The sequence below is a fragment of the Gopherus evgoodei genome, chromosome 3 (assembly GCF_007399415.2).
Source record: "Gopherus evgoodei ecotype Sinaloan lineage chromosome 3, rGopEvg1_v1.p, whole genome shotgun sequence".
Taxonomy (NCBI): domain Eukaryota; kingdom Metazoa; phylum Chordata; order Testudines; family Testudinidae; genus Gopherus; species Gopherus evgoodei.
Genome location: NC_044324.1, coordinates 2,769,361 through 2,786,720, shown reverse-complemented (window position 1 = coordinate 2,786,720; position 17,360 = coordinate 2,769,361). Strand labels below are relative to the sequence as shown.

The window sequence follows — 17,360 nt, the reverse complement described above, 5'->3', positions numbered from 1 at the left end:
CAGTGCCCTGCTGACAGCCCACACCTTTGGTGCTGATGCCTCGCAGATCAGTGATTTTCATCAGCATGCGGGGGAACATGTACGGCTTGTTGGGTCTGCGGCGACGGGCGTAGATTTTCAAAGCTTCTAGCAAGGGCTCCTGAAGCTTGTCCACCTTCTCGGGCTCCTCCAGGTCCATCCGATCTGGGGGGGACGACACACACGTTTGTTGTCACAGCACCCTCGGGCCCCCCTAACCAGCACTCCCCACAGCACCCCCTGCTGGGAGAGGCCAGGCTGGCATAGCTGGGAGCTCCTCCCATGGCCAGTGCTCCTGCCCCACCCCCTACAGCGCCCCCTGCTGGGAGAAGACAGGGCTGCAGCAGCTGTGAGGGCGTTGGTGTGCCCAGCCCCCATTCCTGGGTCCCAAGGGAGGCGGCGGTGGCCGGGGCTGGCTGGTACCTCCGCAGATGAGGCAGATGGCGCTGAGCAGCCCAGTCTCAGTGTCGTCCATCTCCAAGGGCAGCAGCTGCCCGGCGAAGGCGAACACCAGGTCGGTGAGGGGCCCAAAGCCGGCGTTGTGCATCTGGGTGCGATTCAGGGTCAGCCCATCCGAGAAGGTCATGGTGTCCTGCTCCGGCGTGTAGCGTGTGCAGATCCGCAACATCTGCCAGGGACGGGATGTGGGGTGAGCGCCGGGACCCACTGGGCCAGCCCATCCCCATGCAGCGGGCAAAGCCTGTTGAGCCCCAGGCTAGGCAGGGGCCCAGGGTCTCAACGAGCCACAGCCCGAGGAAAGGAGGAGGAAGAGAGAAGAGGCTCTAGGCAGCTGAGTCCCCCACTAAACCCCCAGGCTGCTCCTCACCAGGATGTCCAGGCAGGCTGCCTTGAGCAGAGTGATCTGATCGGCGATGCTGAGGGTGGTGAAACCCGGCAGGCGCTTGGCAAACTCCACTATCTTGATGATGCACTTGGTGGCCAGTTCACTGAACTTGTCCCATAGCCCAAGGTCCAGCTGCACCCGGTGATCGGCACTGGAGTTCTGGGGGAGGGAACGGGGGGGTTAGTGCTGCACCGTGGGGGAGGGAACGGGGGGGTTAGTGCTGCACCGTGGGGCCTAGGCGAGGATCATCCCCTACAGAGGGGACTAAGAGCCACATGGAGATTACCCAGCTGGGGCCAGGCACGGAAACCGGTGCCCCAACCCTCTCTCCCTGCCAGTCCCAGCCACAGAACCTGGGTGCCCCGACCCCCTCTCCCAGTCACAGAACCTGGGTGGCCCAACCCCCTCTCCCAGCCGGGGCCGGGCTTGGAACCTGGGTCCCCAGACGCCCGTTCCCCACCAGAGCCAGGCACAGATCCTGGATGGTTAAGGGGCACTGGTGCCACCTGGCGGCCAATGTGCAGAATCCCAACTCTGCACTCGGGGATTTGCGCACTCAGGGGTGCCACGCAGCCTGGCTGAGAACAGCAGTGACAGCGGTGGGCAGCCCAGGGTGGGAGAAGGCGGCTCTGTTATTCCCACAGGCTGAGCCCTGGGACCCAGAGGCCGGTGACGGCAGCAGGGGAGGCAGAAGGGGGTTCCTGGGTGGGCTGGGGGAGACGGGCAGTGCCATGTGTAGGGGGCTCACCGTGGTGTATTTGCCCAGCTGGCACAGCGAGGGGAAGGTCTCTTGGTGGGCCTTGCTGACTTTCTGGATCAACTCCTCCAGCTCGGGAGTCATTTCATAGCTGTCCACCACCACCTCCTCCTTCACGTCCTTCTTCTTCTTGTTCCTGTCGTTTCGCACGGCTGCCGGAGAGGGGGGTGTTGGTCAGGACATGGCACTGTGTGACCGGTCCTGAACCCAGCTCAGAGTCCAGGGCTGGGAGCGTGTGTGGGACGCCGCATGGTCGGGGGGGGGGGGGGCCTTTGGCCCTGGGGGTCTGACCCAGCCCAAACACCCCCCACCGTTGGGACACTCCTCTTTAAAACAGAGCTTACCAATTACCCTGTGGGCCAGATCCCTGGCTGGTGTAAACTGGCATGGTGCCACCGACTTCAGTGGGGCTAGGCTGATCTGTACCAGGTGGGGCTTTGGCCTGACTCCAATGGAGATATGCCCACCTACACCATACAGGGATCTGGCCCCACTGACTCCAACCCAGCAATGCCCATTTACACCATACGGGGATCTGACCCCACTGACTCCAACCCAGCGACACTGGGGATGGGGATGGAAGGGCTGCATGACTAGGAAGCTGCCGTTGTTGCTGGTTACTTGTCGGATCACACGCTTTGGACATTCCCTCTCAGCTGGGCTGTACCGAGGCAGTGTGGGCTGGTGGCAGGGGCAGCAGTGGGGGCCATAGGAAACCTGAGTTCTATTCTTGGCTCTGCTGGTTGACCGTGGGCAACTCACTGCTGTCTGTGTGCCTCGGTTTCCCCATGAGCTCTATTTAGACAGTTCACTCTGTGAGACGGAAGTATTTCTTGCATTGCCATGGTGAGGGAGCATTTGGTGCATGCCCCAGCTGATGGGTAGGGGGAGCGAATCCTGTCTCTGCAGAGGGAAACATTCCCCCTGCCCTGGAGTCAATGCTGGTAACCTACATTTATACACGGTGGCGTTCCATCCCCGCTCCCAGCAGTTAATGCTCATGATTGGCACAATCCTCAGTTCAGACAGCAGAGCCCTAGCCTTTTACATCCAGTAGTTCCGGGTTCGAGCCCCACCCAGGGGGTTATTTTTGCCAGGTGAGCTCTGGAAAGCAGTGTGTTAGAGGCAGGAGGTGCCGTTACAACCCCCCATGTCAGAAGAACTGCCTCTGCCCTCCCCGCCCCCTTGCAGGTTCTACATCCCTCGCCCATCCTGACCCCTGGAGGCGGCTCTGCCCTCCCAGCCTTCACTTGGGAAACACCGAGGCCTGTGCTCGGCCCAAGGAGAACAGGAAGCAGCAGACAGGGCGGCCGGATAAAGCATGGGGGGTACTCAGATAAACGGGAGTGGGGGGTGACATGGCATTGGCTGCCCCCTCAGACTCTCCCCCTTTGCCCACAGCATATGCCCAGGGAGCCGACGAGCCCATCACGCCAAAGCCTGATGGCTGCTGGCTCGTGCCAGCTGCCCCCCTCGAGCCTGCCTGGCACCCCAATAGCCCCTGCCTTCAGAGTGCCCCAGCTGGCTAGACCCCTGTGACATGTGTCCTGGGGGGAGGCTGGAATCTGATTGGCCCTCCAGCTTCTACTACTGGCAACGGGCAACTGGGAGCCCAGTCTGTTTGGCTACCCGGATCCTAATGTGGGTTAATAACCAATGGAAATGGATCCCGGTTGGCCACTTGGCTTCTATTGCAGGCTAAAGCCCAATGCAAATGGATGCTGGTTAGCTGTCCAATTCCACCACATGTCGGTGGCCAGCACCAGTGGATTCGGACTGGCCACCTTGCTTAGCACACGGGTCAGTTCCTGACGTGACTGCACCCGATTGGCTGCCCAGTGTGTCCTATGACAGATGAGGCTTCCCGGTTTTCCCTCTGCCCCACTCCGGCTGCCCCGGCCACGCTCCCCATGGAGCCTCGGGCTTGCCTGGCCTCTTGCTACACCTGTCCAGGCAGGTCTGTTGCAAAATACTTTGAGCCCTGACCCCTCACTTGACTGCCTGGCTTGGCCTCTGGGTGGCAGGGGGAAGGAGGGAGACGAACTAGGCTGCACCCAGGGGGACAGAGACAGCCCCATGCCTGGGGCGGGGTCGGTTCATCCCTGCCATCCCCAAACCAGGGCACCAACAATCCTGAGGCCCAGCAGGGCCCCCGCTCCCGCCGGGGTCACAGTGTTCCCGTTGCGTGTGCATTCTCCCGGCCCGCCCTGTGGCCGCACGTTTCCAGGCTGCACTTCCTGCTCACCCCAGCACGGAGCGCCAGGGGGAATCTGGCAACAGGATACGCGAGCCGGCAGGATATCCACTTATAGCCTCGGCCAGCACAATGCCGGCAGGGAGGGGCTGCCAGCAGAGCTGCCCCCCACCCCCCGCCCAGACACCCCACTGCCTTGGGGATCCAGCCCCATCCCCCACGATAAACAGCCCAAGTTGCCATGGTGTGGGGGAGGGGGGAGCTGCTTGCTCCCCCCCCCCACCATCTACTGGCACCTTCAGCCCATCAAAAACCAGGGTGAGGCGTGGCGGCGGGGGGGGGGGTGTTTGAAGAATCAGGTGAGACACCCGAAGACAGTGGGGGATGCAGGCAGGGGGGGAGGGCGCAGGGAAGGGCAGTTCAGAGAGGTGGCAGGTCCCCCACATCTGGGACCTGGGCCAGTCTTCCCATGCCCACCAGTTGTAGGGGAGGGGAACCCCCTTGATCTCTTTTCGGGGGCTCCTGGAGCCCATTCAGTTCCAGCTGGGCCAGTGCTGGGGGTGGGAGAGATGCCAAGGAAACCCACCCCTGCCCAATCCTGGCCTAATTCCCACAGCACACCCACTTCCTGTCTCCTTCAAGACATTTTTCCCTCACCCCCCAAAATCCCTCCACCCTTAAAGCGACAGAGGCCTGGAAATCAATGGCCAGGGCTGAGACAGACATTCCTAATGATGGGCTCTTAAAGAGACAGTGATTAATGGGGGCCCCACCCTGGCCGGCGTGAGGACATGCCTTAGCAGTCAGGAGTAAAAGCAACAGCCGCGGAGAGGCACTCTGTCTCCAGATGGACCATCCGGCTGACAGCACTCTTAAAGGGGCAGCCGCCCTCTTCCAAGCCTTCCTCCAGCTCCCATGTGACTCAGCAAAGCGGGCGCCGGAGGCGTGTGCGAGAGATCACCACCACGGGGGTACGGTTACCATGGCTTTAGCCGCTGGGCCTCAAAGCCCTTTTTGCCAAAGGGCCAGAACCAAGGATTTGAATCCCTGAGATTCGGATCCAATTCTGGCCCCTGTGTCCTGTTCCCACCTGGTTCCGGCTACCCTGGCCCAAGAAATACCCGTGTAGGAAGCATGTCCTAGTGTGTGCTTACCATGGGCGCCAGCCTCACATGAGACAGGCCTCAAACCAGAGCCTGGATCCAACCTCCCACCCCCCACAGATCTGAACTGGGCCAAACTCAAACCCTGGATCCAAATGATTCAAAGCCAAGCCTGGATGCTAGGTCCTAGCCCCAGCACAGCTGGTCAAACTAGCCCCTCAGCGCACCAGACTCAGGCAAAGACTCACCAAACACTATGGGGCTCTGTGCAGCACGTTCCCTTCCCAAACACATGTGGGTCTGGGAGCTTCCCGCCCCCCTACCCCTGCACCAGTGACTTTCCAGTCTTGTGGCACAGCAGTGCAGTGGGGCAGGGCCCTGCAGGGGTAGAGGGCTTGGGGGGGAACAGGTGCATGGGGCCCGTCTCTCTGCACGGGAGCACACACGGAGCATTGCCCCAGCTGGATCCAATCTTCCATCCGATCCTGCTGCAGGTGGATTCCTCCCCCAGCCCCTGGCCTTCATCTCCGTTGCCCCCACCCTCCCGCTGCTCCTGGTGCCTCACCTTCTTTAGACATGCCGACCTCGAAGCATTTCTGGAGCCGACAGTACTGGCAGCGGTTGCGGGTCACCTTGTTGATCTGGCAGTTCTTGTCACGGTGGCACGTGTACACCATGTTTTTCTGGATGCTTCGGCGAAAGAACCCCTGGGGGTGGGTGGGAGAGACAGGGACATGCAGGTGATGGGGGGGAAGAGGTAGGGATGTGGGGGAGGGAAGAAGGGGTGGGGAAGGGGTTACCCCATGCTCCCTACAGCTCCGAGCAGGTGCTTTGGGAAAGCTGCAATCCAAATGCAAACGAAACTCCCCACACCAGCACCCACCTTGCCTGGCATACTGGAACACCAGTCGCTGCATCCAGCCCAGTGCTCCGGCTCCAACACTGGGGACTCTGGAGACTCAACCCCCTTCTCACAGGCAATCACAGACTGATCCGCCCGTAGGGTATGTGCCCGCCTGACCTCTGGCATTTAGGAGCTGGCTTGTGTAGGCCTCTGGCTGGGATTTGCAAAGGGAGTGGGGTGCCCAAATGCAATGAGCCCAACCCCCTTGGGCCCCTTTGCACATCCTGGCCTCCAATACAATTCACTATTCATGTAACTGCCTTGCCATTCTCTAAATCCTATTGAATCGTAGAGGTGTAGGCCTGGAAGAGACCTCGAGAGGTCACCCAGTCCCTCTCCCTACACTGAGGCAGCATGTATATGTAAGCCATCCCGGACAGCTCCTATTGCATAAGAATATCCAGTGGTGGTGAGTTCCACAGGGCCATCATTTTGAAAACGCTCTTCCCTGGGGTCAGTTTTAAATGGGCCAGGTGTCCCCCTTGGCCTTCACGCCCCACAAATTGTCTCTATTGTGGTCATTCTCTTAGGGCTTGTCTACATGTGGAAACTGACTGGAATAATAATGACACCTAGTTCACTTCATCAGCAAATCTCAAAGCACTTTAAAAAGGGGGTACCTATCACTAGCCCCATTTTATAGGTGGGAAAACTGAGACACAAAGAGAAGCAGTGACTGGTAACCCAAAAGAGCCAGGACTAAAACCTAGGGGTCCCAAGCCCTAACCCAGCACTCAGGTGCTCAAACTATGCTGCTATTCTAGAATATTGTCCCCCTGGACACTCTATTCTGGACTAAAAGCCACTTTTCCTGCAAAATAATGACTGCACTTCCAAAACTCTGTTCCCCTCTGTTTGCATTGTGAACCGTTTGGGGCAGGGACTGTCCCTGACACAACGGGGCCCTGATCTCAGCTGGGGTCTGTGCAGTGCCTGGCACAACAGGACCCCATCATGTCACAGAAACCATACCACAAGCTCTCCCCATCGTCTGCTCCCTGGTACCCAGGTCTTCTTCCCAAGCGGCGGGGGTTAGTTTAAGACCTCTCAGTGCAGGTCAGAAGGGACTCTTGGCTCCTCTAGTCTGACCTCCTGGACAGCACAGGCCATTCCATTTCACGCCAAAACCCCTGGACACCGAGTCTCTTGAGCTAGACTGCAGCATTTCCCCTGGAGACTGAACCGGTCGGTGCGTGCCACCGTCAGAGAGCAGGAGAGACTGAGGTGCCCGAGGCCCCGGCAATGGCAGGGGTCATGTTCCTGGATGATTCCAGCCAGTGAGCTGCCTCCCCTGCTGCAGAGGAAGGTGGAAACCTCCATGGTCCCTGCCAGTCTGACCTGGGGGGAAATTCCTGCCCAACCCCGAATCTGGCCGTCAGTGGGACCCTGAGCAAGACCTACCCGCCCAGCAGCTGGGGAAGAAGCCCCCGTGTGACCAGAAAAGACCCTGGGCAGCAGGTGATTCTGGCTGCCCCGAGGGGTGCCCAATGGAAAGCCAGGCTCCAGAGGGGCAAAGCAAGAAGCTGGCAGAGCCCCAAGCCGTGGGGCAGGCCCCAAGGGCAGGGGTCCCCATTACCTTGCAGCCTTCGCAGGAGCTGACGCCATAGTGGTAGCCAGAGGACTTGTCGTTGCAGACGAAGCAGGGCTTGTAGACGCGGGGGGGTGGGGGTGGCGAGGGCGAGCTGGGCACCATCTCCTCCGAACTGGTGCTCTGGGTCTCCACGGCTGAAGAGAGAGGGAACGGCAGGGGCATCAGGAGCCAGCGTCCGGGTAAACCCCAAGGGCCACAGGACCCAGGTGATCAGGGACAGCCCTGCCAGCGTGTGGGGGGGGGGGGCGGGGGGGCTGGTAAAATCCCCCCAACTTCTGTCAGGAGCCTTCTCTGAGTCCTGGGGTTGGGGGCTTCCCATCCTAGGGGTGGGGGGTCAGGATGGGCTCCAAGGAACATGCTTCTGTGGATCCCTCCAGCCTGGGGCAGCCAGGGCCACTTGTTAGGAATGTAGCACTGGCCAAAATAACCAGAGGGGAAAAGCAGGGGGATTCAAATCCCTCCACAACCTGTCCCAATGCCAAAGCCAGCCCCCCAATCCTCTGCCCTGCCCAGCCAGAGCCAGCCCCTCCATCTCCTACTTTCCCCCTTGCCAGAACCAGCCCCTACAATCTCTCTGCTCCCTGCAGGCCAGAGCGAGCCCCCCAGCCCCCTGCCCTCCACCCCAGGCCAGAGGCAGACCCCCATCCCCTGCTCCCCCAGCCAGCCAGGCGTCCCCAGGCCGGGCTGCAAACTGTTTTCAATTCTATCTTTCAGCACAGAGCGAATTTCCTGTAGCTGGGCTCTAAATGCCACATTCCAGTCCAAACAGGTTGGAATTGTTACCAGAGCCGTGTAACCTAATCCCCCTTCCCCCAGGCCCATGGCGGGGATGGGGGGGCAAGGGAATGGAGAGGGCACACCCATACCCCAAGGAGACTGCGGGCTTATCCCTCCACAGAGGGCCTGGCATTGTGTCCCACCTCTTGCCTTTTGGCTGTTTTATCCCCACCCTACCCCCGGGGAAGGCTGCACTCAAAGCAGCGGAGTCCCAAAACCTGTGTCAGTCCAGGTGGACCCCCACGACTGAAGGGGGAGGGGGTGGGCGCTGCCTAGGCTTGGACAGTCTCCAAAGCATCAGCTTCCCCTGTTTGCAAAGCCAGGGGGCGGGGGGTGAGCAGGGGGTGCATCTCACGCTCATTTTTCTTAAAAAAGGAAAACAATAGCAACTCCACAACATTGGGCCTCTGAGCAACCCTACAATAACACACCAGTGTGGAGCCCTGTAGCCCCAAGCAGTTTTAAAATAACAAATCCGTGTGTACAGACTGGTGCTAAGAAGCAACCCTACAGCAACACACTAGTACACCCAGTTCCAGCACTCAAAATGACAACAAACCAGCACGGCAGCATATGCAACTTACAAGCGATCCTTCTTCCCTCTGGGTTTTGGGGGGCAAGGGGGGAGGGAGGCTGTTTCTATAGAATTTAAGTTCAAGTTGCCAGCCCTTCACGTTATATCAATAACCTTCCAAACACGACCACAAGCCACTGCCTGAGTCTGCAGCCAGCCAGCCAAAAGCAGTAACTCAAATGGCTCCCTGTTGATGCGATGTTAACTCTGGAACTTAATGATGAAACAGCCGAGAAATACCACAGGTGCAGAGTTTCCAGACAACTCCCAGAGTTCAGCAGCATCCCACAGGATACATGAAAACCAGGAACTTTCTAAATATTACCAGGCAAGGAGCAGAGCTGTTGATGTGTGCAATGCTGCCCTCTACTGGACACAGTCAGAACTGTCCAGCTGTGTGCCATAGGCCCTGTACTGTTATTGGCTGAGGGGGATGCTTCTATAGCTCAAGCCGTAGAAGCCAGCATTATACTAGAACAGGATTAGGTTCTCTCCCTGCTGCTGCACAGTCTCCATGAGGTCTTTAGTGATAAATCAGGCTAGACGGTGAACCTTCAAGAGAGAAGGGTTTTCCACTGGGCACTGTTCAGCCCACCCAGGAAAAGGATGAGACTCGGGGAAGCAGCCACATGAGCTGGTGGCCAAGCAGCAGATTGGGCCCCAGGACACCTCGGTTCTGCTGCTGACCTTGTGTCCATGCATCTTTCCAGTCTCATCCTGAAACACACAGAGATACATACCCTAGGACTTTGCTTCTGGCTGACAGATAGGACCCTTCCCCAGGCTCCCTCCTTGGTGCCCTGCCCCGCCAATGGGCACTACCCTACTTCCGCTCTGCACCCTCTCTGGCTGCCTTCCTTGGCTCCAGCCCCCAGCTCAGATCCTTTCCCCTCCCTGGATATCAGCTCCGCATCTACCACCTGTCTAATTCCTCTTGCTCCCAGGATGCTGGCTCTGGCTTTTCCTCAGCTCCCCACCCAACACCCCAGACACTGTCCTTGCCCAGCGCTGGGAGTGTACAGCCGGGCTAGAGATGGCGTAGGTGGCACATACACTCCTGGGATCCCCTCTTCTATCGCCACCACCCTCAGCAGGGTGCACCACAAGGGGCACACCCTCACTTGCCTCACTTCTCCCAGCTTAGTGTTGCCAGGAAGGCAGAGCTGCCCCTGAGCTGGGCCCTGCTGCCAAGGACTGTGCTGGTCCCATGCAGGGCAGAGACTGCGTGGGCAGGGGAGCAGCATCCTCCGCTGGCACTTGCTGCCCAGAAATCTTTGCAAGCTCAAGCAGAAATCCTCAGCAGCCAGGAACCCAAGATGGCAAAGCGACACTCCAACAACACCACTAGCATTGGTGAACCTGTGCAGCATGCGCAGCACCTTGCACACCAGGGCCCCGACCATGGCTGGGACCTCTCGGCATGACTGTAACAGCGGTTACAATACTGGGGTGTGGATCTCAGGGCCTCACTGATTAGCTTCACATTGTGGGAGAAAGAAGTAACACAGAGAACTGGGTACTTTACTTAGTGCAACTTGCATATGCTCCCTTCGCCAGGCCTGGAACAGAGGCAGTCGTGAACGGCACACAAGCAATCCTCTCTGTAATAAATCTCAGCAGCAACCCCAAAGCCCAGTTCCCAGGGAGCAAGTCTGCCTCAAGAATAATTAACCCTGGTTAGAGAAATTAGGGCAGGGAGCAAACCAGGCAGCAACCACAGTTTACTAAGGAGGGGCCTAGATCGAGGGTTTTCATGGGCTCCCGGATGCCATGGCGGCCACCCCAGCCCCTGCAGGTCCCACTCACTCTCCTGCCCCTCATGCATGTGTGTAGTTCACAGGGAATGACACATGGAGGCAGAAACATCAGCACCCCCCCACACACACATACAATATTTCCATTGTGGGGTGCACTAGCCCTCAACACCACCCCAGTTCTGCCATCCTGGGCAGGGCTGAGCCTGGCATAGCACAGAGGGCAGACCCAGCTGTAGGGTGTGGGGTGCTTCCTCTGCCATCTGTGGCCAGGGGGCAGCCCCCTTGCACCCTGGGTGCAAACTGTCTTTCTGCTTGCAACAGCTCCCTGGTGAGTGCATGTGCATCCCCCCAAAAACTAAACAACAGGGTGTCTCTTCCAAGGCGGAGCACTGCCTGCAGGCTAAGAACTAGCACAACTATGTAACAGCACCACCTGGTGACTCCCACTGGAACAGCAATAAGGAACAGGCCTCAGTTTCTTTCTGCCCCAGCTTCTGCCAAACAGAACTAGGGCCTCCTGCCAAAACCTCAGCTCTGGGCCCCCAAGATCTATGGGGGTTCGGATCTAGGGGCAAAGCTGGCGGCTGGCCCCATGGACCAAACCAATGCCCCTACATCTAATTGCCTGAAAACACTCAGGGTCCCACACTCCATGCCCCTCTCCCACACCCCTTGATCTCACCCGGGGGCAGCAGCCTTTTGTCCTGGCTGATGCATGAGGGAGCTCCTGACACCAACATCCCTGTCCCTTCCCCCCAAGGGAGACAATCTCATCTCCATGACAGACAGGCCAAGTGGACGATTAGAGGCTCATGAATTTTAACCTCTGCATTTTTTCCCTGCTTTACAAGAAGACAATAGGGGATTTGAGACCTCACCCTGTGACTTCCCTCCCACCTGGGAGATCAGCAGAGAGACAAAGCAGGGGAGGGTAAGGTGATTATATCTCAATTGCAGTCTTTTATTTACCTGAAAGTAACCCATAAACACACAGGGAGGCGCCTTTGAAAGGCATGGGAATGTGTGTGTGTATCTCTACATCAGTGGAGTTGATTGTGAGTCTGCAAGAGAGTGTGTCTGTGTGGATCGTGTTTGTGTGGGTGCAGAAATGGGAGAGCATGTGTGCACTTGATTGAATGCGTGTGCACAGCCCCCAGTGAGAATGTTTGGCTTTAATTCTGGGTGCATAGTCCCAGGTGAGCATGTCTTGATTTCATTCCGGGTCCCCGGTGAGCACGTCTCGATTTGATTCCGGGCGTGCACAGTCCCTGGTGAGCACGTCTCGATTTGACTCCAGGCGTGCACAGTCCCTGGTGAGCACGTATCGATTTGACTCCGGGTGTGCACAGTCCCTGGTGAGCACGTATCGATTTGACTCCGGGCGTGCACAGTCCCCAGTAAGCACGTCTCGATTTGATTCCAGGCGTGCACAGTCCCCGGTGAGCACGTCTCGATTTGATTCCAGGCGTGCACAGTCCCCGGTGAGCACGTCTCGATTTGATTCTGGGTGTGCACAGTCCCCGCTTACATGCATGTATCATCCACTTTATAGGAACATCTCAGAACTGCTACAGGACTCCTGCTCCCCTCCCACCAGTGTAGGCTGCTCGCCCCCCTCAGAGTTCCCTCTTCCCCACCAGCAGCCCCAGCCCCCAGAGATCTGTCTCCATGGGACAGGGAAGGCCCCTCCCTCACCAGCATCTGACCCATGGGACCCAGCTCCTGCCTAGAAACCCAACCCATGCAATATTCCAGAAGCCACCCCCAGGGCCCTGGGGCAGGGACAGTGCTCAGCTGACCCCAGGAGTTAGAGTGCTAGAGGGCAGATGCCTTGGGGTCTGGGTGGGGTTAGACAGCAGTTCCTAGGCTACATGAGGGGCAAAGCGAGTGGGGAAATCCGATGTGAACTGGATCTCGCCCCATGCAGGCCTGGGTGAGCCCTCCACCCCTTCCTCCTAGTCTTGCTATGAAGACTGGGGAGTGAGAGCTTGGACTGCACTGGCCACGTGGCTTCCAGTGGGTCCAAGGCTGAGCTGCAGACAGGGGTCACCAACCCACAGATCAGAGCCCTCCTGCCCCCAGCTGCCATCTCTTGCTCAGCAGGCAACAGCAGGGTCTGGGGCTGGGCTCCTAGTGATCATTACAACCCCCCGCCCCAGCCCTTGAAGGAGCATGTGTGTGGATGAGGCCTGGCCCCCTACCCCAGGGATGGGTTCAAAGCCACTGTAGTGTCACCCTGGCCCCCGTCTTCTGGCTGAGACACCAGCACCAGGAAGCAGGTCTCCGGGAAGCAGGGGCCCAGTGATCTGTGAGAGGGTCCTGCTGAAAGGTGCTGGGGAAGGGCCCCGTACCCCAGGGACACGGCTGGATTCTAAGGGATCCCCTGAGGCAATGAGTCCATCCCGTCCTTGCCCCCAAATCCATTCCCACAAACCAACTGGGATCAGCCTAGTCTGCCCAATCCCATGAGCCATCAGAGCTGGCAGAGCTACCCAGGCCTGGCCATGGGCAACAGAGAGAGCTGGTCCCCAGGGAGAGGCAGCCCTATGGAAATCCAGTCTAGGAGCTCCCTAATCCCTTTCCCCAGTACCACTCCCCTGCATACCAGTCCCCCCAAAATACCATTCCCTGACACAGCTCCCCAGGATACTGCTCCTCCTATATATCATTCCCCAGTACTGCCCCCCCGAATACCTGTCCCCCTCAAATACCATCCCCTGATACAGCTCTGCTAGCTACTGCTCCTTCCAAATATCACCCCCCAGTGACACCCCCTGGATACCGGTCCCTCCAAAATACCATCCCCTGACACAGCTCCCCTAGCTACTGCTCCTTCCAAATATCACCCCCCAGTGACACCCCTGCATACCGGTCCCTCCAAAATACCATCCCCTGACACAGCTCCCCTCGCTACTGCTCCTTCCAAATATCACCCCCCAGTGACACCCCCTGCATACCGGTCCCTCCAAAATACCATCCCCTGACACAGCTCCCCTAGCTACTGCTCCTTCCAAATATCACCCCTCGGTGACACACCCTGCATACCGGTCCCTCCAAAATACCATCCCCCGACACCGGTCCCCTAGCTACTGCTCCTTCCAAATATCACCCCCCCGGTGACACACCCTGCATACCAGGCCCCCCAAAATACCATCCCCCAACACAGCTCTGCTCCTCCCAGACATCTCCGCCCCCGCCCCGTCCCAGACAAAATAACCCCCTCCCCCAGCAGGCTTGGCAGAACCAGCTCACCCATTTCATCAACAACTGACTGAGCCACAAAATTCCTGGCCTCCTGATTGCATTTTACAGCCTCCTTCCTTCCTGCCTGGAGCAGCAGAGTGGTAGAGTGGTGGGAGAGGGTGTGTGAGAGAGAAAGAAAGAAAGAAAGTGGTGGAGAGAGGGAGGGAGATGTCTTTCCAACTGGTTGCTCGGGGGAGCCCTCCTAAACCAGTGTGATGCTCAAACCCCACAGCCACGGCCAGGGCCCCCCAGCCACTCTGTGGCTGCAGCCCCCTGAAGCCAGGCTGACAAGGCTACAGCATGATTAGCAGAGATAAACCCGGAGCCCTGCAACAGGTGGGAGCAGAGGGGAGGAAATAAATCCAGCCTCAGGACAGTTTGCGCTGTACCCAGGGCCTCCCATCTCTGCAGAGGGGAAGAGCCGGGCGGGCCATAAATCCCCCCTGCACCGCCAGCCGTATGCTCCATGCCTTTCATCACAGGTCGAACTAACCCACACACGTTCCCTGCCCTTGCTGGGGGCCACTCTGCCTCCAAGCCAGTGGAATAGGGCTGCCAGCTCACAAGGCTAGCTCATCTCAGGCCTGGGGCTAGAGATGGGGGGCACGCTCCCCATTGCTCGTAGGACTTCCAGCCCACCAGACTCACGGCACCGAGAAGCAGCAGGTGGAGTCCTGGCTGCTGGGTTCTAATCCCAGAGTTGGGTGGGGAGTATGGCCTAGTGGATTCCTGGATTCTAGCCAAAGATCTCGGGGGAGAGCACGGCCTAGTGTGTGGAGCCCAAGGCTGGGCTCCAAGACTCCTGGGTTCTGATCCCAGATTTGGGTGAGCCGTGTGGCAATGGGAGAACACAGTTGGGACTTGTGAATCTAGGCAAGCGTGTCTGCTAGGTAAAGCAGGATCCAGGGAATAAGGACTTCCAGGCTCTAGTCTGATCTCTTGGAAGGAGTAGGGTGGTTAAAGAACCCAGGAGTCCTGAGTCACTCTATTTCCAGCTATCACTGACTCTCTGTGTGATCCTAGGCAAACCACTACGTCCCCGAAGTATAATACGATTAACATGAAGTTCTCTGCCAGAGTCAAAATTACATCCACTGATCCAAACACGTCTCCCCTCCCCCCAACGCTGGGAGCAGGAACCATCTCTGATTCCACAGGACACTCCTCAGAGAGGGCCTGTTACAACCACAAGCAATCCTTAGATGCAGCCACTGCTGGGGAGGAACACAGTAGCTGGTTACCAGCCGTGCTGCATGATGATTTTAGTAACGGACCGTGCAGGAGAATCTCTTCTCATTGGAGTGATTGCCCAAGCAGGGATCTGGTCACCAAGCCCTTGGATTAAGACCCTTCGTCTCAGGGGCAGGGCACAGGAGAGATTTTAATGAGCAATGCCCAGATGTAGACTGAGAGACTCATTCTGACCCGTGTGTATGTTATACCTCGCAGTGCTAGAAAAGGAGCAACTCTTCCAGCAGCCGGCACCACCAAACCCCACATGCTGGCTGGGGGTGGTGTGGGGGGGTGTTTCCTTCAGCTATTTATTGCTATTTACCAAAGGCAACTTTGGTCTATAAAGAAAGGTTCAGGGATCCTGCTGCCACTGACATAAATGGGGAAAAGTCCAGGAGGGGAAGAGAGGTATGTATGTGGAGGGGGGAGAAAGAGAGAGTTGGGTGATAGATAGATAGATAGATAGATAGATAGATAGATAGATAGATAGATAGATAACTTGCGAGCAGCAGTCTGAGTGTCGTGTTAATGTCAAATCCAAGGCCTTGTCTACAGGGCAAAACAGTACCGGATTAAAAGATTTAAACTGAAACCGATTTAGGCTTTGTCTACACAAGAGATGTTCTCAGTATGACTGAAGGCACCGATAACGCTACCCTGGTCTAGCACCCCAAACCCCACCCCCGAGGAACTCCTGGCCTTGGTCCACACTAGGAAGTTGTAGTGGTTGAATCCTACCGGTCTAGTTAAAGCAATATAACCACACACCCACACCCTGGGCAGGCACAATGATCCCAGTACAAATGGATCAGTGTAGGCATAGCTCATTCCCAGCTGGGAAGGGGAATATAGACCAGCATAACTGCATCCGCCCAAGGGGTTGTACTGGTATCACTGTCAGTAAAAAATCAGCCCTCCAGCCAACAGAGTTATACGGGTACAAACACAGTGCACCGAGCAGGCATCCGCCCAGCCAGTCAGACTGATTTTATATAACTGGTCCATCTTTCCTGTGTAGACAAGGTCTCAGGTTAAGAGTAGTTTACTGTGGTTTAGCTTAAATCGGTTCAAAACCAAAAACTTGGGAAGTTATGAGATAAACTAAGGGCTGAGGGGATTGAAACCACTATAATCTAACACCCGATATAGCTGATGTCACTTTGGAAGTGATTTAAACTGAGTCAGAGAAAAGCCACAGGCTACGTCTACACTATGGGCAGTCCAGTGGCCCAGCTGCAGTGATGCTGCTGTAGCCCCACAGCGTAGATGCTTCCTACATCAACAGAAGGGGTGCATCTGTTGAGGGAGGGACCTGCTTCCCTGAATGATGATGAGCTGCCAACCCTCCAGGACTGTCCGGGAGTCTCCAGGACTGAAAGGTGAATCTTTCATTTAAAGATTATGTCATGTGATGAAACCTCCAGGAATTTGTCCAACCAAGACTGGCAACCCTAAGCCCCTTGAGATGGCTAAATCAAGAGAATTCTCCATCAGCCACGCTGCATCTACACCAGGGACTAGGCTGACTTAGGCCATGTCTACATCTAAAATTTTGCAGCGCTGGTTGTTACAGCTGTATTAGTACAGCTGTATAGGGCCAGCGCCGCAGAGTGGCCACACTTACAGCAACCAGCGCTGCAAGTGGTGTTAGATGTGGCCACACTGCAGCGCTGTTGGGCGGCTTCAAGGGGGGTTCCAGGAACGCGAGAGCAAACCGGGAAAGGAGACCAGCTTCGCCGCGGTTTGCTCTCGCGTTCCCGGAGCCACCCAGCAAACCGCAGGGAAGGAGACCTGCTTGCTCGGGGTTCCGGGAACGAGAGAGCAAACCAGGAAAGGAGACCAGCTTCGCCGCGGTTTGCTCTCGCGTTCCCGGAGCCACCCAGCAAACCGCAGGGAAGGAGACCTGCTTGCTCGGGGTTCCGGGAACGAGAGAGCAAACCGGGAAAGGAGACCAGCTTCGCCACGGTTTGCTCTCGCGTTCCCCGAACCACCCTGCAAACCGCAGGGAAGGAGACCTGCTTGCTCGGGGTTCCGGGAACGAGAGAGCAAACCGGGAAAGGAGACCAGCTTGATTACCAGAGGCTTCCTCCTTCCACGGAGGTCAAGAAAAGCGCTGGTAAGTGTCTACATTGGATTACCAGCGCTGGATCACCAGCGCTGGATCCTCTACACCCGAGACAAAACGGGAGTACGGCCAGCGCTGCAAACAGGGAGTTGCAGCGCTGGTGATGCCCTGCAGATGTGTACAACTTCAAAGTTGCAGCGCTGTAACTCCCTCACCAGCGCTGCAACTTTCTGATGTAGACAAGCCCTTAACTACAGGCTCCGGGGGAGGGAGGGGGTGAAGGTTTTCACACGGAGCTAT

The 17,360-nt window shown here is 57.5% G+C and overlaps 1 protein-coding gene across 3 annotated transcripts in view; it reads right to left on the bottom strand.

The window, feature by feature from the left end:
- The window catches only part of RARG (retinoic acid receptor gamma), a 64,448-nt gene that overhangs the window by 2,934 nt on the left and 44,154 nt on the right, over positions 1-17,360 (bottom strand). For all 3 annotated transcript variants that reach the window (XM_030554499.1, XM_030554500.1, XM_030554501.1), the window contains 6 exons: positions 7,397-7,545; positions 5,482-5,623; positions 1,611-1,771; positions 845-1,021; positions 442-646; positions 25-183 (listed from right to left, as the gene is read on the bottom strand). In XM_030554499.1, coding sequence (XP_030410359.1) covers positions 25-183; positions 442-646; positions 845-1,021; positions 1,611-1,771; positions 5,482-5,623; positions 7,397-7,545 — 993 coding nt within the window. The remainder of the gene's footprint in view (positions 1-24; positions 184-441; positions 647-844; positions 1,022-1,610; positions 1,772-5,481; positions 5,624-7,396; positions 7,546-17,360) is intronic.